This window comes from Pelecanus crispus, chromosome 9, assembly GCF_030463565.1.
Source record: "Pelecanus crispus isolate bPelCri1 chromosome 9, bPelCri1.pri, whole genome shotgun sequence".
In the NCBI taxonomy this organism is placed as follows: domain Eukaryota; kingdom Metazoa; phylum Chordata; class Aves; order Pelecaniformes; family Pelecanidae; genus Pelecanus; species Pelecanus crispus.
Genome location: NC_134651.1, coordinates 41,824,009 through 41,846,154, shown reverse-complemented (window position 1 = coordinate 41,846,154; position 22,146 = coordinate 41,824,009). Strand labels below are relative to the sequence as shown.

Below are 22,146 nucleotides of genomic sequence, written 5' to 3'. Positions count from 1 at the left end.
CAAATTTTGAATGTTATTTTAAGGAATTATTTTTAAGTGGGCTATGCTATTACAAAAAAGGTCATGTCTTTTGTACTTACTTATTTATTTTTTGAACAGATGAAACTTGCAATCAAGTTTTAAGAACCAAACGGTCTGACTTCAAGGAGCGGATACTCAAAGAAGGTGTTAAAAATTTTTTTTTTAAGTATATAATTATGAACAAAAATCACACCCATTAGAAATCAAGAATCTGAGTGTTTGCTTACTACTTTTAATTATTGTTATTAATTTAACGTAGTGGAGAGAGACTGACAAATATGGAAGAGGACTTTAGAGAGGACCCCATTTATAAAGCCTCTTAGCCATATGCCAGATTTGAAGTCAACAAGATTTAAGTACACATCAAAAATACACCATATGTTTAAGATGTTTTCTTTTTCTGAAGAGACAGCCTGAAAAGTCACAGTACTACCATATGGCAGTCTTTCCCAGTGACCGCCTGCCAAGGACCAAGCCTGTCAGATGAACCTTTCACTGTTAAATCTTAAAATGTAATACAGCTCCTCGTATCTAATTTATATTCTTAATTCAGAATAGTAGTGATTCAGTGCGTGTCACCAGCTTTTGAAAAATGTCAAGTTTATGTTCATCCTCAAATCTGTACCTTCACTGAAATTCTGCAAGTTTTAAAAATACGTTCAGTATAATGAGTTAAAGATGCATTGGAAAATAAAAACTTCATCTCAAGGAAGGGAATTATTTTATTATTATTTCAGCATCCAAGTATGTACATCCAGAAGTTCGAAAATGCTGCATGGCTGGAGTAAGAGCGTATCCAGTCAGTGAGACTTGCAGAGATAGAGCTCAGCGAATTCAGAGTAATGCAAAGTGCATTTCTGCATTCAGAGATTGCTGTGAATTTGCAAACAGACTGCGGGAGGAAGAGCCTAATAAGCTTCTAATATTGGCGAGAATGCGTAAGTACAAGAGCTTTAACTCTCCTGTGGACATGTGGTGAAACACTTCCAGCAGAATATGGGCAAATATAGAGGTGATAGCTTTGTTAATCTATTAACCCCTCCCTATTACCTGTCAGGGTTAGTCCAGAGAGAATTTTACCAATCTTCAAAGACCTTGGTTGTATACCCCTAAAGAGGGGTGGGAGAGCAGTTCTTTATTCTGTTAAGAGCTATATTCAAGTCACCCGTACTTAGAAGAAGCAGAACTGCAATAAGAGAGCATCGTTGTCTGTGAAGGCAACGCTAAACTTGAATGCTAAATTTGAACCCTTTACCCAGACCCAAAACAGCCCATGGTAACATCTCAGGAAAGATCAGTGGGAGTGTGAAATTTCTTGTCTCCCGTTCTCTCCCTATAATTGCTTGTTAACAAGTTACTCTGTCTGGATATTGGACAGGTATTCACATGTGTAGATAGATGAGGTGGGATTAACACAGGCTTTTGACTGAGGGTATTCAGACACCTTTTTGCTCGTATCAGGACTAACCTGAGGCAAGTAAGCAGAATACAGTATCACAAAAGAAACAGATAATGATTTTGAAGACTTTGGTGGAAGGCTGTTGGCAGGTGGTTTGGTTCTTTCTTTTTTTCACTTGCTTTATTTATGTTCTTCAGATTTTGAGGCTTTTTTGGAACTGGATGAGGCACAAGTTCGTAGCTACTTCCCAGAAAGCTGGTTATGGGAAGTTCACCAAGTTTCTTCAAGGTATGCTTTCCTCAAATCAGTTACCAACATTTGACTTAGTCATCAGTTTTATAGAAGATAAATGCTAAAATTGAGGTAAGCTGGGTAGCCTTAGTTGTACCGAGATGTGTGCTAAAATGCAGTCTTATACAAACAAACTATTCCTGCCATGTTTTCCTCCATGCAGGATATGCTGTCTGGTGCCCAGATTGTTGAGGCACTTTTCCTTTCACGTTTGACCTTGCTAAACACCAGCTCCTGCAAAGTTTGCTAAAACCAAGTTTATTCAAACAAAAATCCAGGAGTTGTGTTTTCTAAATATGCTCTCATATCTTGTTTTACCTAAGTCTCTCTTAGATACGGGGGTTGCTCTGGGCACGTGCTGTCTTTGTGTTGATTAGCTGTTGGTGTTAAGAGATGGCTATTGATAATGTATAAATGTACTAACATTTCTAAACACAGGTCAAAGGCTCTGTCTATCACCTTGCCTGATTCGCTGACTACCTGGGAAATACAAGGCATTGGCATTTCTGATAAAGGTAGGTACTACAAGCTAATTAGATTGTAGCTAAAGAATTAGGGAGCTTTTCCGTTTGGATTTTGCAGAACTTGTCATTGCAGTTGACGCATATGTTCTAAAATGTTAATTTTCTGGTTGATAAACAGGAAAAGAAAACATCAAAATATGTATTTTAGGGAAAGGAAATTACTTCATTTCTTGTTATGAATGTAGGTGGCTGGGAGAACAAAGGTCTGTCTAGCCTAGCTTGCGTTTGACGGTGTCCTGTAATAAATGACTAAGAAGAATATGAGAACAAATAGTGAGTGACTCTTCCCTGGCACAACTTTACAGTGCCCTGCTATCAATAGCTCAGGGACTCAAGGAGAGGAAGAAACAAATTTTCCGATAGATATGGTAGTCCAAACAGAAAATCTGTTTCTCCCTTTGGGAAGAAGGAGAAGAAGCCCAAAGGACTGATAGGTCAGCAAGTATGTGTGAAGCGTGGGAGATGGCAACTTGGAACAGGAAGCGAGAGCCTGGTCACTTTTAAAAAAGCTTGGACAATTTCAAAGTACATACTGAAAAATTATAAGTCATCAGTAAAGGTGGCAAGTGTGTGAAGAATTCTTCAAACTTGTTTATCAGAAGGGTGGATAAGATAGTCTACTTTTATGTTTTTAATTTTCATAGGTATATGTGTTGCTGCACCGTTGGAAGTGCAAGTTGTAAAAGATGTCTTCCTGAGCGTTCATGTTCCTTATTCTGTGGTGCGAGGAGAACAAATTGAGTTAAAAGGATCAGTTTATAACCATAGAGCTTCTGCAATTAAGGTAATTTGTGGTCTTAGTGAGTTCTATGGAAAGATTAGCATAATAAACTAAAAAAGCATTTCCTCTGTGAGTATCCAGTATAAACAGAGCCTTGGATCAGATTTCTCCAGTCCTTCAGCTAGTGTTTGGTATGGTCTACATAACTATGTAACAATTAAATCCAATCATTGTTTCATTTCCAGCCACTCCATTGATTACAGTGTTGTCGTGCTCTTGCCTAGCAACTTTGCCCGATGAAATTTAAAATACAATTTTTCTATTCCAATTGTTTGGACACAGTGTCAAAAAGCAATGGGACTTTTTGAATCACGTGCTCCAGAGCTCACAGATTACATTGTCTAGGGATTTAATATAAAAGGACTATTTTTAAGGCAATACATTCAAACAGAAGTGCAAAATTTGAGTATAGTATGCCAAGGTATGCATATGAAGCAGGTATGTGTATGAAGCCTACTATAGTGGTTCCCTGGTGTTGCTAGTGAACATTTGTTAGTGTGTCTCTAGTGCAAGTAATAGTAATTCCAAAGTTAGTAACACTTGCTCATTGTAAACAGAAAAGTAGTATTACAGTAATAGTATGCTCATTATAGTATTTGAATAGCTTTAATATTTCTCTGGCATTGTACCTGTCATGGAAGTGAAACATTTAAAATCTTTCACCGTTTCAGTTCTGTGTTAAAATAGCAGCTGGAAATGGAATCTGTTCTTCTAGAGAATCTGCAACTACTCGATCGAGGCTACACAGTTGTAATTTTAAGAATCTAGATGGCAGTTCTTCATCAGCAGTTACATTCAGAATACTTCCTTTGGAATTAGGTCTTCACACTATCAACTTTACATTGCTGGCAGACGGGAACAGTGAAATTGTGGTTAAAAAGTTACGTGTAATGGTAAGAAAAAAAAATCAAAATGTTTGTTGTGTTTTTGAATTTCATATTGATTCAGTCACAAGAAATAAAAATATATTAAATCAATATATAAATATTGATTTATTTTAATATTATCAGAATCCAAAATATCACATGATATCATTGAATTCACTGAGGTGTATGCGGTGGAAAAATGCATGACTGAGTATTTGAGTGTGCACATTTTTAAACCTTGATTACAAGAATTGTCAGAAAGATTATATATCTTTCTTGCCCAGATAGATTATAACTTAGTAAGCAAGGAGAATACTGTATTCTAAGTTATTTGGTTTGGATTTTCAACTGCTTAAGCATGCTTCACTGAAAGACACTTTCTTGTAATTTTATACTTATACTTTCATAAGACTTTGATTTAAACCTTTTGTTAAATTTTCTCAAGAATTTTGGGAGCTAGAACACTAGCTCAAATGTATGTAGAATAGATGTAGAACAGTTAAGTAAAACTGAACTACAGAGAAGGATGTAGAAGGTGAAAATACTATGGTTTTAAACTGTTGTTTCAGCTAATATATTTGATTAAGGAAAAATATTTTCATTTCCTACTTCTTTCTTCTTAATGATTTCAGCCAGAAGGCATTAAGAGAGAACTTCATGCAGGTTTCACTTTGGATCCACAGGGTGTTTATGGTAAGAGAATTGACCGTATATGTCTTTACTTTGTTTATTTTTTCATTTTCTTGATTCATGATGATCAAGTTTTCTGAAATGTGAAAAAATTGCCTTTTCTCCTTCCTGGAATATTCTTCATATGTTCATTCCAAGGATTTCCTGTCCTTTCATTGAGTAACCAATCAATCTGAAAATAACTAGTCTTTAAAAAAAATACTTGGATTCATTTCTTAAAGGAACATTTATGTGTATCTTTTACTAGGAAATCAAACTCAGCTTTTCTCACTGTGCTTGAAAACCAGTTAGCAGGTGCTTTCTTAATGAAAATAGAATATGTTCTCATTTAACCAGAGATGAATCTGAAACTACAAAGTTTAGGTCCAGATCAGATTTTTTTCTTAACCAAAAAGGCAAAAGAAAGGTTAAAGTGTTTGCATCTGTTGTGTTTCAAAGGTTGATACTGCTTGCATGTGCGTTTGGGCATATTTCTAGTTTTCATGTTATCATAGGTATTTTTGTTGCTGACTTCTCAGATAGTTGTGACCTTTAAATCTGGCTATTACACCTGAATCATCTGTTGATTTCCATTGTGCGGTATGATATATATACATTTTCAATTATAGGTTCAATCAAGAGACGACAAGAATTTCGATATAAAATCCCACTGAACCTGGTCCCTAAAACAAAAATTGATAGAAGTGTCAGTGTGAAAGGTAAATTGGATCTAAACTTTTAGTCTACTGCATATGTACTTTCTGTATATATATTCTTTTTCTCCTATTTGTTATTCCTTTCTTTAAATCAGTCTGAATTTATTCCTAGGTTCTCCTGCTTTTGAGAAAAGGCTTTGCTAATCACTTTTTTGTGTGGAATTTTAAATACTTCATACAGAATGATTGCTTATAAGCAATTTTGTTTTTTTCTTTCCCCAGGACATCTTATGGGTGAAACGATTGCCACAATCCTCACACCTAGTGGTTTGAGTATTCTTACTGATCTGCCAAAGGGCAGTGCAGAGGCAGAGTTTATGACTATTGCCCCAGTATTTTATGTGTTTCACTACTTGGAAGAGTCAAATAACTGGCATGTACTGGGTCCCGAAACCTTAACTTCAAGAACTAAAATGAGGAGGAAGATGAAAGAAGGTAGAAAAATATAGCTTCTTCTCTTGCTTTAGAGTTGTAGAGGTGCATAAACTTGGCTGAATGAGAAAGATAATATATCTGAGTGAGCAAATACTTTTTTTTTTAATATAAATCTCTTTTCATAACTTATTTTCTGCCTAATACATTCCTTAGGAATTGTAAGCATCTTGTCATTCAGAAATTCTGACTTCTCGTATAGCATGTGGAAGAATGGGCAAGCCAGCACGTGGTGAGTTAAAAAGGTCTTTTGATTAGAATGGGTGGAAAAGGCTTGTTTCACTCCTTTGCTTTCATATTATAACTAATTTTTAAAGGGTGATACTTTCTAGTAAGCATGAGAGGTGAGCTTAATGGTAGATTTAAATGGTGCTTACAACTTTGGATAATATCTTTTGATTCCTTGCTTTCACTTGGTAAATTTTTTGTTTATGCCCATAGTTCACACCATTACAATCAAGTTGGGCCAATGGTTGGGAGCAGACGTACCTGAGATAATTTGCAGGATTTTGCTCAGTTCTGAAAACTCTTTTGGGCTTGGAATTTTACAAAAGGACTGTGTAGACCTTGGTTCCCTGCAGAATTATAAGCTTAGGCAAAGTTTGCACCCCAAGTTTGAAGTCCGAAAGCTAAGTACGGGGAGATGAGCAAGGGTAAAATAGACATACCTCTTGTCCACACAAATATGATATTTAAAGGGTAGCAAACGGGAGGGGTAGTACTGTTTATGGAAAACAGAATCTGCCGTTGAAAATTAGGCAAAATACATAGTCACTGCCTTGCCTTTCAGAATGGCAAATGCAGTTGGCTTAATAGAAGGAAGGAAGAAGATGCTTCAAAGGCATCTTCCTGAAGTTCTGTGCATATGGAAAAAGTAATCTTTTGGGGATGTAATGAGTTCATATCCTGACCTGAAACATGGAAATTGATCCTAGTTTAAAATGATTTGATTAATTATTGCCCATTTGTTAAGTTAAATTCAAAATTCATCTGCAGTATTGCTGTGAACTGTGGGAGTGTGTAGCATACCTAAATCATAAATAGTGCAAATTTGTGTCTACCCTCTAGCAATGTGGTAGTATCTGCTAATAAAAACAAATATGATCTGTTTGATTTCCTTGGCAGGTTGACAGCTTTTGCTTTAAGGATTCTTGGACAAGTTAATCAATATATAAATCTTGATGAAATTTCTGTTTGTAATTCGCTTCTGTGGTTGGTTGATAACTGTCAAATGCCAGATGGGTCATTCAGTGAATTTTCAAATTACCAGCCAGTGAAACTACAGGTATGAAACCCAAACGTTTTCTGTGCATATACACTAAAAACTGAAGTCACCAGGAGGTAATGTCTTTTAGGAATGCAAGATATTTTAGGCTGCATTTCACCAGAACACCTATTCAAGGCAATTTTGCTAAATTTGCATTTTTCTGAATTCATTTGAGGAACAGCACAATCTTGCAAACCTTTCTGTTTTCCTATTAAAACTAGCTGCTTGCCACTTCTTAATATTTAGAAAAAGTTTATGTAGGTTGATTTTACAGTATAATAGTCCTGGCTTGCCAATATCTTTATGTAATTTTGTCTCTTTTTTACAAATAAGCCATCACCTTCAAAAGAGTCAACATATTTTCAGGTTAAACCAAACTGGTATTTCTTACAGGAATTTCTGTTTGTTTCCTCAACTAAACTGTAAAAAATTCTATTTAAATTAACTGTTGTTTCTACTTATTTATATTTACATATTTTATTTTGTAGGGTACATTACCTAGAGAAGCTAAAGAAAAATCTTTGTATCTCACAGCATTTTCTCTTATTGGAATTGTAAAGTCCATTAAAATATGTCCTACTCAGGTAAATAATATTTTTATTTCTGCCAGCAGACATGTTCTGGGATTCTAATTTCTTCCATTTTCTTTAGCATTTGTTCAAAGAAATCATGAGTCTTTTTTCAATTTAAAAAATTAGGATTTATTTGCTTTGTTTGTCTTTCAAAATCTGTAAAAGAATAATAATGAAATTCTTGATCAATTTATTATAAGATATACTGTAGAAGATACTATATACACCTATATTGTCTTGATAGATGTGTTTCTTGAAAAATAAGTCTAATAGATGTAAGCTGTAGCCTGTTCATCCTTTCAGAAAATCTATGATGCTAAAAATAAAGCAGGAGATTATTTGACGAAAAATGTGCCGTCTGCTCAAAGTCCCTTTACTATGGCAATAACTTCGTATGCTTTGGCTCTTGTGGATTTGAACCATCAGTCTGCACGATTGATTTTCTCTACACTGAAGAAGGAAGCATCTGTCATAGGTATTATTAAATTCTCAGAGTTTGTACTGTAGTTGGCTCTCAGGTAGGCTGTTCTTTTAGTATTTTTAAACTCTCTAATGTGATGGCACTACTCTGAGAGTGAATTTCAGTGATGCTTACTTTGGCATAAGTGAATTTCTAGTCTTGTGTGGCCTAGTATTTTTGCTAGATTGAATCACACTTTCAGCTTTTCAGCAGTGCAATTTCATTAGCAGTATGCAAGTCAGCTAGGCATCTGTCATTCCCCATCGTATTCCGCTGGCTCTGTCTATAGGCTTGCCTTTTATGCAGGTGTCCGTAGTGGATTACATTTGTCTGCCTCCTCATCCTTAAGATGTGTCCACTCTTTTCCTTGGCTCAGAGTGGAATTTTTTACAGTACCTGTCACTGCCCTCACTTCTGTTTTCTTCTTAATTTCTCACTGGTTGATGAGGGACTTTGTAGTCTCTTGTGAAGGCCGTTCCTTTTTAGTGTGTTTTGTCACAGGCAAGGGACTCAGACTGTTCTCTGCCAACTAATGATTTCTACTGGAATAGAAAAGCTCTGTCCTGTCTGTTGAAAGTGGCTTTAAAAAAGAATAAATTTTAAATCTGTATTCTATTTGTTTGGCTACTCGGTCACTGTTCAGGACCAGCAATATTCAGATGTGCATCAGATGCTTTGCGTCAGGTCTGTTTATCATCAGTTTCTAGTATAAACATCAGACTTACTAGCGTAAAAGAGAAGTGTGTCTTCACCTCCTGTTAAATGCAGAGCGAGTTCCTCCTCTTCTCCTTGACCTGGGTAGGCAATAGTTCACCTTGTGTAGTCTGGAGAGAGCTGTTGCTATGTTTCAACCTGAAACCTTCCTTTCCTACTTGTGTAGGTGACCCTCCTATGTACCGTTTTTGGAAAGGTACTTTCAAAACACCAGACCAGCACGCTCCCAGCTCTGTTACTGCACAAATGGTTGAAACTACAGCATATGCTTTGCTTACTGCGTTGCTAAGAGGGGACAAAAACTATGCTAATCCAATCATCAGATGGTTGTCTGAAGAACAAAGGTATGGTGGAGGATTTTATTCAACTCAGGTGAGCTTTTAAATATTCTGTTCTCATTCTTCAAGTACCAAAATCTGAGACCTCTTAAGAGGGTAATATCATTAGAAGACCACATTGACAACTTCGCTGTCCTATATGTGGGTTTAGTATCAAATGACTCTGTTGCCATGGTATTCTTTGTCTCTGGGAAATACGACTTCTTTTCTGAAGTCTATTATCAATAGAAATTTGCAAGCTGATTCCACTGACTTCAAATCTGCTGAATGACAAGAATCATTTGCCAAGTTTTTTATGAAACAGAATATTTGATTTCATGACATGTTTTTTTCTTGTTTGCCACAAAAATGGAATGCAGAGTAAGAAACTATGCATTTTTTCATTGTAAAAACTGTGTTAATATGTATGAATATTATTATATGCATGAATGGAGAAGAGAAGGCTGCGGGGAGACCTTATTGTGGCCTTTCAGTACTTAAAGGGGGCCTATAGGAAAGATGGGGACAATCTTTTTAGCAAGGCCTGTTGTGACAGGACAAGGGGTGATGGTTTTAAACTAAAGGAGGATAGATTTAGACTGAATATAAGGAAGAAATTTTTTACAATGTGGGTGGTGAAGCACTGGAAGGGGTTTCCCAGAGAGGCAGTGGAGGCCCCATCCCTGGAAACATCCCAGGCCAGGTTGGACGGGGCTGTGAGCACCCTGCTCTGGTTAAAGCTGTCCCTGCCACTGCAGGGGTTGGGCTGGGTGGGCTCTAAAGGTCCCTTCCCACCCAAAGCATCTATGATTCTATGAATAGACTAAGAGTCAAGTGAAAGTTGCCAGATGTCTAGTACACTATCAACTAGTCATACTATATAGAATATTCCAATTCATGCAACCTCCCTTTTTTTTCAATTATTAAAAGTCTGTGAACAAACTGACGAGTGCTGTGTTTGTTTATTGTTATTTGCTTGCTTCCTTTTTAGTACTTGCATGCATTTCTTTAAATTGCACAAATATTTTTATGAGTATAGTGTTAAATATGTTATCACCATGTTAAGTGTACTGCTGAGACACTGCTAAGCTGTTTAGCCAGCAATGGTTACCATTATTTGTAATCATGTTTAAGTGGCAGAAAACAGATTGCTTTGTAATACATTTTCCTCTTCTTTTTAATTTCTGGAATTAATTCTTTATAATTGATTTCTGGCAGGACACAATTACTGCCCTGGAGGCCTTGACTGAATATTCCCTTCTTGTCAAACGGCTTAATTTGGACATGGATGTTAAAGTGGCATACAAAAAGTATGGAGACCTTCATCTATTTAAACTGACAGAAGATAATTTTGTGGGAAGAGCAACGACAGTGAGTGAATAGTAGCGCTTTTGAACAGGAAAAGCAGAATTCTTAGCAACTTCTTAAATAATTATTGGAACTTTGAAATTGCTGCTGAAGTAGCTTTTGCTTTTAATAAACTGGCCGTAATTTGGTGTAGAAAATGTTTAAGGACTTTGCTTATCTGCTAAACTTAATGCATTTGAATATTCATTTAAATTTAGTATTTCTGCTTGTTCTTATGAAGGGTTTTTTTTTTTTTGTAGAACCTGTTTGTAGCATCAGGCCTTAATATGTATTTAAAATGCAGAAAAGACAAGCAGATTGTCTGACCTGAATTGTTGCTAATAGCGCTATCTTTACTGTTAACTTAGAACTTTTTGTTTAACATCAATCCTTTAGGTACCTTTGGATGATGACATATATGTAAGCACTGGAAGCAGCACTGGCATAGCTACAGTAAATGTAAGTATGCAACCAATTTTTTTAAATGGCATGTCTGGTTTGTCAATATCAACATTGGAAAAGAAACTGAAATTTCTCATAAACTATTCCATTTGTTACCCTTATCTTCAGACTGAAGTGATGGATGTCATTATGGCTGTATGTTAGATTAAGCACAAGCCATTGTACAACTTATGGCTAATGAGAGAGAAGCTGTGAAGTTTCTTCCTTTTCATCGGAGGTTTTCTGTTCCATAAATCTAAATAGATGATCAACTTGGTTTTAATGCTCATCAATTGTTACTGTCTCTACTTAGACAGCCAAACAGAGAAGACCCAACTTAGTGATCAATTTTGAGAAATTGCGCAATTCTCTGTTATTCTGCTGTTTACTCTTAGTTTAGTAAGCAATGTCATTGAGAAACTGTTTTCATGCAATATTTAAAGGAATAATTTTTGTGTGCCTAAACGTTAAGCTGTTCCCCTGATATATTTTCTTCTAATCTTTCATAGCTGCTTCTAGCATCAAACTTAATAACATCTGAAATGTACATATTCTTGTGTACTAGTATTTATATTCATAAAATATCAGGGTGGTTTGGATAATATTTTTAGTCTTGTAAATACGACCAGCAAGAATGGTGTGGTTTTGCTGAAGAATTCCCCACGTCTTTCTGTGCTGATCATTTATTTACTCTGCTTTGTGTCATGCTGTAAGCATGCTGTACAGACTTGTTTTTACTGGTATTATATTCTACGTATTATGAGTTTTCATAGTTTTATGCCAGTTTTGAAGATTGCTTACTGCTTCTGTTTTGTCTTATTTGTACACGTGTAGGTGAGGACAGTGTATAACACAATCGGGACTTCTGAAGAGTCATGTAACTTTGAATTGAAGATTGTTCCAAAGAGAGATGATGGTAAAGGGTTCATATGGTTTTAAATATTACTACTCAGGTCAGTGCAAGGGAGGGAGGAAAAAAAACCCTTACTTTGTTTAACAAAGTGTTTCTTATTAAGAATGAAACGGTAAAAAATTCTGCCATTTTCTAAATGCAAAACTGGAAAAGAAATTGCTAGAAGCCTTTTTAGCCCTTCTTGAAACTATTGCCTTTTTGTGAATAGAATTCATTTTTAATGTATTTCTGTTAGGTGCATTTTTACTCATTTACGAAGAGTTTTTGTGGTTGGGGGAGCGAGGAATACAAACTTCCAGCAGAAGAAAGAAATATGATGGGGGTTGGGGGGAGGCTAGAGCAAGTTCTACAAGATGCTGAGAGTTCTAGCCCAGTTACAACAGGGTATATAACCACATTCTGAGCTTTTGCCATGAAGTAGTTTTAATAACATAAGCACACAATAGAGTACATTAAGCATTAAAGCTGTCATTTCACCTGAAAAAAGTATAATGTTACTTGTTTGTGGCTAGACAATGAGTTCCTATAAAAATAGCCACCAAAACAATTGAAAGAATTATCTTTCAATTATGAAAAAGCTTTATGAAAATTTTGGATTGTTGCTTCAGAAGAGTTATAAAATGACTTATTTAATTCTACTTGATATGAAAAGGTCACAGAAAAGAAGATGGTGAGCCACTTGGGCGCTTAGAGGCTTGTGCAAAGTAAGTACAGCCAATGGGGTTTTTGGCTGGTTGGTTGGTTGGTTTTTTTCCTTCCCCAGTGATTGAGACAATGTTTTGCATTTAAAGGTTTCATTTAACTAAATGCTGGTTCTAAATGTCCTGGATTTCCTAACATTCAATGCTCCTTGCAGAGGTGGAATTCCCAGCTGACATGTTAAGGAATTGGAGCAGTGCAAAGCAAATGCACTGTGGGTCTACATATGCCTTATGAAATTAATCGAAGAATGTTGCAAAGGCTTTCTGGTCTTTTGGTTTGTCTTAGTTATTGTTTTAATATTACATTAACTGACATATTTATGTTAACTTTCTTTTATTTTTTAAGAGATTAAAATGTTTTTGTTTGTTAATAATTGCACCTGGTCTTCTGATCTTCTTTTCTTCCTGTTTCTTCACTTTTATGTATGTGTGTAAGCAGAATTAGAGCCAAAGGTTACGATCACTTTGGGAGGGAGTTTTTCTTTAATTTATATATGGGTTCTCCTGGAGCATAAGTATTAAGAAAAGCTTCTTTATGCATGATATTGGCGTAAATCTGAAATGATTCATCTAGACTATTTTGCTTCATTATGGATTTACTGTGGTCTAAATGTTGGTAGAATTTTCCTTAGGTTTTTCTGGGATCACATTTGAAGTTTTCTTTTTAATTTCAGTTATGTTTAACTAATATTATTTTTAATCTATTTTAGGTACAGGCCCAGTATGGGAGAGCCGCAGTCAGGGTCTGCTCATGCCGTGATGGACATAGGTTTGGTTAGCGGTTTGGAAGCAAATACAGAAGACTTAAATACTGTAAGTATTAGAGAACTTTTTCCTTTTATTGAAGTTTTTTTGACAGAACTATGATATTTACTGTTCTTCATCTTTTTCTGTTAGAGTAGTAGTGCAGATTTATATCATTATATCCTCATTGCTTCCAAACACTTCTAATACTAATGAGAATAATCTAGCGAAGTCTAGATTATGGGGTTTTGATAGAGACAGGAACTAGGCATCTAGTTAAAGTTTGACAGCTAGGCTCCCTCTGTTGTTAGTGGAAAGCCAAGAGCGGATAGACAGTGGTTGTCGTATGTGTTAGGGTGGTGTGACTCAACCTCTGGAGATGCTGTATCTGCTAACTGTAAAGGGAACACTGTTAGTATACACACCTAACTATTAGTTGGCTAAAGTTTGTGAACTGAATCTTAACTGTAGCGCTTGTGTTCATCCAGCTCCTATTGGCAATCATGCGAATTTTAGTTTAAGGCAATCGGAGTTAGAGTGATAAGATTTAAATAGGGTATTATGTGAACTGAAGTATTCTTTTAAGGATAATTAGCTCTTTAATTCTTTATTATCTTCATGTAATGAGTAAAAGGATAATTTCCTTAAAAGGAAACCAAAAAACCAAGGGAGAGTATGAGCATTATAAAGAGGCAACCCTAAAATAAGTATTTTTTACATCTCAGAATTGTTAAAGCTACTGATTACAAAACCATCAAGATCATCCAAAAATGTTCAACTTGTATGAAAGATTTTTCTCTGTTTTTCTCTCCTACAGCTTGCAAGTGGAGTTGATCAGTTGATACCAGATTATGAGATAAAAGATGGACATGTTATTCTGCAGATAGACTCTGTAAGTTGCCCTTTTCATAACTGTAAGCACTACTGTAACTTTTTGGGACAATGTTGTTTCCTTTAGAGCTCCTTAATTCATGTGTCTTTCAAATAGGTGCCAGCTGATAATTTCCTCTGTGTTGAGTTCCGAGTAAGTGAGCTTTTCCGGGTTGGAATGCTAAATCCTGCCACATTCACTGTATATGAATATCATGCACCAGGTATGTGTTCCATATCTTCAAATTCACAATTGTCTTTTAACTCTTTATTCCTCCTTAAAGCCTACATTTCTCCTTCTTCAACAGCTTTTTAATCCTTTTTATTTTAAGCTCAGGTAACTTCTGACTCACAAAGTTTCAGTGCTGACTTTTTGGACTTTGATTTTCTATATGTCTTTATTATTTCTTTTTGGATCTTCTAGATAAAAGGTGCACTGTATTTTATAACCCCTATGGAAATGAAAAACTTGTGAGATTGTGTGAAGGAGATGAATGCAAATGCATGGAAGGTAAACTTTTTTTAAGATATTTTCCTGTTTCACTTGGTGGAAAATGCAGTGTAGTGCTTTGGACAAAACCACACTAAACACAAGGAAAAAAATCCTCATAAGAACACAGCTGTTGTCCTCTCCAAATTTTACATTTAAAAAAAAGGCATGCAGTATGATCATGGATGTCTGACTGGATTAAGTTCAGACGATTGAGGGTGTTATTTTGTATTTTAAATATTCATTGTTCCAGCATGCAATCCCATAATTATGGTGTTTCTCAGTTACAGCAGATTACCCCAAACAGGTAGGGGTTCATGATGTTTTATATAACGACATGTGATGACATTTCTTAACACTGGCTTTTTTCTTTCTCAATGTAGCTGAATGTAGTAAAGTACAAAAGAGACTAGATCAGTCAATAACTGCTCATACCAGGAGAGAAGCTGCATGCAAGAATGACATCGCATATGGTAATATTTGAATTGGCATTACCTATTTCACGTGCTCTGACTGAAATGTTTACTTGTTTACTACTGCTGCAAAACACTTTGTTCCAGTTAGATCTTTAGTGATTAAAATTCAGTAGGCTTGACAGTGGCATACAGTATATGAAGGTGACGTATTGGAGCAGAGAAGAGTAAGTGCTACCCATACCCTCTGCTGAATAAAAGTCACATAACCAGGGTTAGTGCACCAGTGAGCCCGAACTGGTGAATTTTGCTAATAAGCACTGTGTTTCTCTTGCTTGGTACCGTTCTAACATGATCCGGTGGCTTTGGGGTCAGAGGAGGTTGTGGGGCATCGGATGAGAGCATGGGTAGAGCTTGTTAATATTTCTTAGCCGTACAGTGTATAGCTATAGCCATCATTTTCCCAGAAATCAGTATTTTAAAGGGACATTGTATTCTCCATCTGAGCATCTGTAAGGCATTTTGCATGTATTGCAGGAACAATGAGTAACAAAAAGTTTGTTTTGTGTTGTTCTGCAGTTTATAAAGTGAAGATCTTATCTCGCAATGAAGAAGGTTATTTTGTAAAGTATTCTGCATCTCTTCTGGATCTGTATAAAAGAGGTGGGTGTCCTGTTCTTAATCTATTTAATGATTTATTTAGAGTAAAAGCTGTCTGGCTGACACCACTGAAGCAGCTGATGAAAGTCAGCAGTCAAACCTAGTCATTTAATGAGACTAGAAAACCGTAGTCCCAAATACAGCCTTTGAGAATTCTTTTGTGCCCTGAGAAGGGCAGTCTTTGTTTGGTGTTTTTAAACAGCTTTTCTGTATTATAGCTGTCGTTAACAAACCTAAACAGTAATCAGTTAAATGTCTTTTATGTGACAAAACAAGGTGAACATATTCCATAATCAATTAATAGTTGTGAGCTGTTGTTTAAATGTCTCATCCATGCCACAGAATGCCCTCCTTCACTGTATATACAATGACTGAAGTGGGGTAATATGCAGGGATATGCCGTGCCTTAACTTTTCTCAGATTTTTGTAGGTTGGGCATGTTTCTGCTTCTGGGAGAAAGGACTTTAGAATGTTCTTGGGCACTCACTGTCTTACTTTTGGGAGAGGTAGCTGCTCGTAGGTCCTGCGGAACTGAAGCTGATACTCATTTTTCCTCTGAGTTTAAGCACCCAGTATGTCCTTATAATTACTATAATATAAAATTATTTAATGTGCATGAGGCTTATTTACTATTCAGATTTAATTTTAAAAATCTTTTACAAGAAACATGTTTTATATCACCAATTTTTTCTGTTATATAACTCGTGGCAACTAGATCCCTTGGCTGTGTTGTACTGTAGAAGAACATTTTGGTGTTTTCTGTCTAACATATGAATGACTGGAAGTTCTCTTTGTGAAAGTTTCCAATTCTTGACATTCTACTTCAGGGCAGGCTTTTGCTCAAAAAAATAATGAAGTAACCTTTGTGAAAAAGAAGAGCTGTACAGATGTTGATTTGAGTCCAGGACAGCAGTATTTGATCATGGGAAAAGAAGCCTTAAAGATGAACATTGGTTACAATTTCATGTAAGTAACTTACCGTCAGAATATGCAGAGATTTAATCTTAAAGTGTGCTGTGAAGTGCCAAGTGTTTGTATGGAATAATTCTTATGTAATATATAATTAATTTAATTTGTTACGTATTAGTTCGACCAATAGTTACACAATGTGTTTTCAGATGCATGCATTTAAAACAGGATTATGAACACAAAGCAAGTAATTTCATATTGTCATTTTTTTTCTGTTTGACTTTTTCCTCCCCAAATCTTAGCAGCAAGTGATCATTTTCTTTTGTCGTCTTAGATTCCAGTACCCTTTGGACTCCAGCACTTGGATTGAGTGGTGGCCTTCAAGTACAGCATGTACATCTTGCCAGGAGTTTTTAAATACAATGGAAGATTTTGCTGAAGATCTCATCATCAGTGGCTGTTGATTACTTGGAGAATTTTTAAATTAAACATACAGATCAAATCTCAAAAAAAAAAAAAAAATCCTCAGCTGTTTAGTAATTCCTTTCCAAACTTAACATCCATTAATAGTTCATCTTGAAAACTGGTCTTTGCTTGTATTTCATAGCCACATTCTTATAACAAAGTAATGTTCAAAGTATGATTTTTAGGCTTGGATGGGAGAATAATGCAGAATACTGCAAAGACATTTGAAGTCAGAGGAAGTGAAGTGGATTGACTGTAAAAAAAAAAAAAAAACAAACCCAAAAAATAAACCCAACCCACATGGAAAGTACTGTCTTGTGCCAGAATAACTCTTAGAAGCATTAAAATCTGATGTCTTATTAAAACATAACCCTTCCTTCATAAGAAAAAAATAAAAGGAAAAATAAAATGGTTTCTCAAATAATTTTGTTACAACTTTAATTTCCAAGCAAATTTAAAAAAAAAAAAATCTATCTAACCTAGCATAATAACATCCAAGTACTTAGGACAAACACCTTAACTGCAGCCCCAGTTCCTTTATAGTGACTATTTTAAGTGTTCAGTTTCCAACTTCAGTCAAGTACTGTAGTGTAAGAATGATGGAAGACAACTCCTAAGCTATTTTAGATTATGCCCAGAGCCATACTGAAGCCAGGTACTCCTGACCCCCATTGTGCTTTTTTAGTTCCCTTAGACCTGCAGATGACAAAATCCTGCTCTTTTTACCCAAGCTAGTATCCAGGCATTTATCTTAACATGTTGAGTGACATTTTTCATTCAACACACGGTTGGAGTAATAGATTTTTAAATTAAACAGTGCTGAAGATGTACAAAGTTTTAATAAATTAGTTTCTTCCAGTCTGCATCTGAAATGCAGAGATTTAACAGTGTCTTGAAACACTGCAATGTGTCTCAAACAAAAAAAAACCCAGCCCCTGCAATGGAAATGAAACATATTGGAAACTTATGGTTCATATTCTGTAGGTTGCAACAGTTAATGGTCAACTGTTACTATTTATAAATAAATAAACTGAATTTATGATGTTAAAAAACAGTCAGGAAGAACTTAACTATACCTGGTGACATTTCAGTTACCAAGTGATGCTTATATGTGTTGAAGATACTCTCATTTGCAGAGCATTTTGGCATGGAAAATTCTCCAGATCAGTAAAACATTCAATGAGAAGTTTTTTAAAATCTTATTTGTGTATGAAAGAGAGAACTTTCATTACAAGTTTGTTGAATCTGCACAGACAGTTATTATTTGTGAAGTGACAGTAGTATATTCAGAGGATTAACAGTGTTTTCTAAGGAGTTTTTTTGAGAAGAGCCAATGGAATGTTTTGGACATGCCGTGACAGTTTGTCTGATGAGACAAAAAGCATTTTTCTGAAGTGCTGCATAGCTTTTTGCTTTTTGCTGCAAAAGCAAAGCTATTTTTCATAAAAAACCTTGATATTTTACAAGTAATGAAGTCACACAATAACTTTCCACTCATCTCAAGCATAGGAAGATCTTAAGGGGTGTGCTAGTTTACTTAAGAATTTTTTTGCAAAGTCTGTTATTAAAACAAGTTGGGCAGTCTGCTACCTTGTCTTCCTTGCTTATGTTAGATAGAGGAGTGCTAACTGTTCTGCTTATATGTCATCTTCAGATCAGGCCTGTTATGATGAAAAAAATTAATGTGCTCCTGCTTTATAAGAGGTATTTTTTAATTAATACCGATATTTAGAATACAATAACTGTTTTGTAATTTGCATGTTCACCAAGGTGGAACTGCCTGTGATGTATTTCTCTGCAAAAACATTATAAAAAAATGTCATCTTTTCTTGATTTTTAGATTTTAAAAGTAGAAATTATACCCTCTTGCAGCTGATTCAGTCTCTTAATAAAGAGAAAAATGCCCTTACACAAATGTAAATGTTGTTAGCCTGAGGTTAAAAGGAGGCAGTGTTTAAAAAGAAAATAGTCATGCTACTACAATGAAAAATCAAGCATGTGATACAGGGGAATCCCACTTTGAGAGAGATCAGATCTAGTGTTTCCCCTTGCTGATGATGTGCTAACAATTTGAGTCGTTAACCAGTTTGGTAAGTCCTCTTTCCAGACATTGTTTATTATTATTTGTTATATGAGATGTTTCAACCAATTTTAAATACTTTTGATGTTCTTGCATTTGGTGTTTCTTCTGATAGATAGTGTTGGTATGTCATCCATCTGTGTAGAGAAAATAGACGATTTTAACAACTAGTAGTATGTTTCTCACTGCTTGTATTTTAGAAAGACTGTATTTTGGATATTAACCCTGCAGTCTTGGTAAAAACTGTTTGAACAATTGTGATAGTAAATAACAATAGCATAAGTTAAATTACAATAATATTCAGAACTCATGTGGAATTATATCTTATTAGTATTCTTAATGGAACAGACTTTAATGTTAATTTAAAGAAAGCCCAAGTATGTCCGTGATATTGTATCATGTATAAAAGCTTCCTTTTCCAATGGATAATGCTTTTTATCCTTAATTTTTACACCATGCTTCTTTATTTTTGAAAAGTCTTTTGCCAGGAGAAATGACTCCCTTTTTTATTTAGGCATGAGTATTTCTTCCTGTATATGAAGGAATATACACAGCTCGTGAAACCCTCCCAGTTTTCCACTGTGACCAAAACAGCAGAGGGAGCACAAGAACATTATTTTCATACAGGTACTATAAATATTAGTACTTTACTCCCTGCCCCTCCTTCCCCCCAAAACCCCACAACTTTTAAAAGACATTTTTCAAAAGTTCAGCTACTGAAAATGCTGCACTCATTTCCTAGCGGATACAAAATATATGTATTTTCATGTGTAGTGCCATAATACTCATTTCATGTCTGCTGGCAACATTTTTTTCTTCGTATCGCCCAAATTATTTGTCAAAAAAAGTTGACTGCAAGACAGTAACCACCCCACAGTCTCTGAGATTCTTGGACAACTTTTAGATTTACCAGAGATGGTATCATCGTCAGGACTGTGCGATAAAGTATGGTCAGAGGATGCAAAGTCTTTTCTGATCAGTCTGGAGTTCTGAGCATAAGAGAGGCTGCAAGCAGCGATACAACCAATAGGTCAGTGTGCAGTACTCATTTTAAGAATCACATAATTACCTCATTTCTGCCCATGGAGCAATGTGATATCTGAGAACACAGAATGGGAAATGTACTTCAGTGCTGCTTCCTGCCTTTCACAGAGATAATGTAGTCTAAATGCAGCTTAAAACCACAGAAATAGGGAAATTCAGCCCAACAAAGCCTTCCATTTCTTGAATTAACCTGGTCATTTTCTGGCGAGTGCATCATGTACCTGGTAGCATGTAGTGAGTGACAGTTAAGCTACAAGTTAAAACATGTTATATGAAACAGAAGATGTTTTCATTTTAGAATTTCCTGGATTTTGAGATTTTAGCATAGATGATATTTCAGCAGACTAGGTTACTCAGTGGTTTAATTTTATACGGTCAGCTCGATTCAAAAGCTTCTGGCCGCTGTGTACATTGTGCTGATAATGACACTGTGAATTTCTCAAAATTGTTAGTCTTGCAGTAAAAGACATTGATCTCGAAGCACAAGTAGGAAGGCTTAATATAATTTGTTTGCATGAAGAAGTCTTGCACTGCTAAAAAGTATTGGTATCAAAATATGTGCAGTAGCAGCCCAGAGAAACAACATGCAACTAATAAAACCTGTATGAAATAGATATGAGGAACAGAAATTAGGGAAATGAAAAACAATAAAACAAAATCTAGAACCATAGAAGGGCAACCTGTTTCTAATTTCATAAGAGCTAACCGTAATCGCCTTTGGTTTGCAATGCTGTCTTTTCGCTCTTAGACTCCTGCAGCCTTTCTCTTCTGTCTGGGAATCTCGACTTCTCCTGTAAACCTGTAGCACTGGAGGATTTACCAGAACAAGATTTCTGAGGCAGCTCCCCTGAGGCTCTATTTTTAGGGCAACATATGGAATGACGCCTATTAGGGGATGCCAGTTACTGCTTTTTTCATCTTGCCTCTTAATTTGGTTTGTGTCTTCACAATTCAAATTTGTATGGTTTGGGAATGAACAAGTCGTTATTCTTCCAGCTTTCATATTGGTTTGGTTAGGTAAATTCTTACTGCAGTCCTTAAATTTTTGATCTGCATTTAAGTATGCTATTACTGCATGTTGATTGACTGGCTGTTTATTTTAGTATATTCCCAATGCTAAATTTTTTTTTTTTTTTCCTTCAGGATTATCTGCAGTTTAACTACAAGTATAACAGCAAAACCAGTGACGGCTTTAGACTAAGGTTTTCAGTTTCTCTTCATAAGAGAACGTACCACAGCACCCCTGTGTTTGGAAGATCCGCTGTCAAGCATCGGTGCATAAGCCATGAGTAGCTCACATGCTTCTGAAGAACCCCTGGAAAAGTACATGAATAATGCTTCTTCCACATACATTTGTCCTCTGTGCAAAATGTTTCTGCAGAATCCAGCACAGATACCGTGTGGGCACAGTTACTGTATGTCCTGTGTCATCTGGTCATTAAGGTAATTCAGTCATACAAAACATTGATATTCGATATTTTCAGTATTCATCAGTCACTGCAAACAAAACTGTACTGTGCCTAGATGGGGTGTTTACGCAATATTTGTAAAACTCGCATTGCTGAAGGGGCTCTAACCTTATGGCTAGTGGCTATTCTGCATTGCAGTGGCCACCTTATGCTGGGTCCTGCTGGAGGAGCTGGAGGTTAAACAGGTGTGAAGAGAGTCTTGCTCTTCTGCTAGTACGGATAATCTTTGCCCGCTGGTATAAAATTATGTTTGTACAGCTTTGCAAATATACGCAGTCACTTCATACGCTCTCTGTGAAAGAAACTATTTTATTCCCTAGGTTTTCCTTTTGTACTCTTTTTTTTTAATTCCTGCATTTCCATTCCTGACACTAACTGATGCTATTTTTATGTTCTGCTTTCTTGTTGGAGGGCAAAAAAAAAAAAGTAGTTCCTACATAATATGCGTGCCATTCATTATTTGTATTTTAAGACACAGTAGACACAGTAGACTGAATCAATGTCTACCGTAACTTAGGTAGATTTACAACAAATGTTACTTTGGCATTTGATGACTGAATTTGACAGTTAA

The 22,146-nt window shown here is 35.8% G+C and overlaps 1 protein-coding gene across 2 annotated transcripts in view; it reads left to right on the top strand.

Annotated features, from left to right (window-relative positions):
* The window catches only part of C5 (complement C5), a 28,785-nt gene extending 11,804 nt beyond the window's left edge, over positions 1–16,981 (top strand). The window contains exons 16-41 of one of the 2 annotated variants that reach the window (XM_009484569.2): positions 100–165; positions 759–959; positions 1,618–1,708; positions 2,150–2,226; positions 2,880–3,019; positions 3,688–3,909; positions 4,515–4,575; positions 5,181–5,270; positions 5,490–5,702; positions 5,856–5,931; positions 6,825–6,984; positions 7,455–7,550; positions 7,842–8,013; positions 8,879–9,084; positions 10,248–10,400; positions 10,773–10,835; positions 11,652–11,733; positions 12,383–12,434; positions 13,142–13,244; positions 13,993–14,067; positions 14,164–14,269; positions 14,470–14,556; positions 14,919–15,008; positions 15,528–15,611; positions 16,436–16,574; positions 16,852–16,981. In XM_009484569.2, the coding sequence (XP_009482844.2) occupies positions 100–165; positions 759–959; positions 1,618–1,708; positions 2,150–2,226; positions 2,880–3,019; positions 3,688–3,909; positions 4,515–4,575; positions 5,181–5,270; positions 5,490–5,702; positions 5,856–5,931; positions 6,825–6,984; positions 7,455–7,550; positions 7,842–8,013; positions 8,879–9,084; positions 10,248–10,400; positions 10,773–10,835; positions 11,652–11,733; positions 12,383–12,434; positions 13,142–13,244; positions 13,993–14,067; positions 14,164–14,269; positions 14,470–14,556; positions 14,919–15,008; positions 15,528–15,611; positions 16,436–16,574; positions 16,852–16,981 (3,035 nt within the window). Of the gene's footprint in view, positions 1–99; positions 166–758; positions 960–1,617; positions 1,709–2,149; positions 2,227–2,879; positions 3,020–3,687; positions 3,910–4,514; positions 4,576–5,180; positions 5,271–5,489; positions 5,703–5,855; positions 5,932–6,824; positions 6,985–7,454; positions 7,551–7,841; positions 8,014–8,878; positions 9,085–10,247; positions 10,401–10,772; positions 10,836–11,651; positions 11,741–12,382; positions 12,435–13,141; positions 13,245–13,992; positions 14,068–14,163; positions 14,270–14,469; positions 14,557–14,918; positions 15,009–15,527; positions 15,612–16,435; positions 16,575–16,851 lie in introns of both variants that reach the window. The other variant, XM_075716414.1, reaches the window with a different exon arrangement.
* Positions 16,982–22,146: the final 5,165 nt, after the last annotated feature.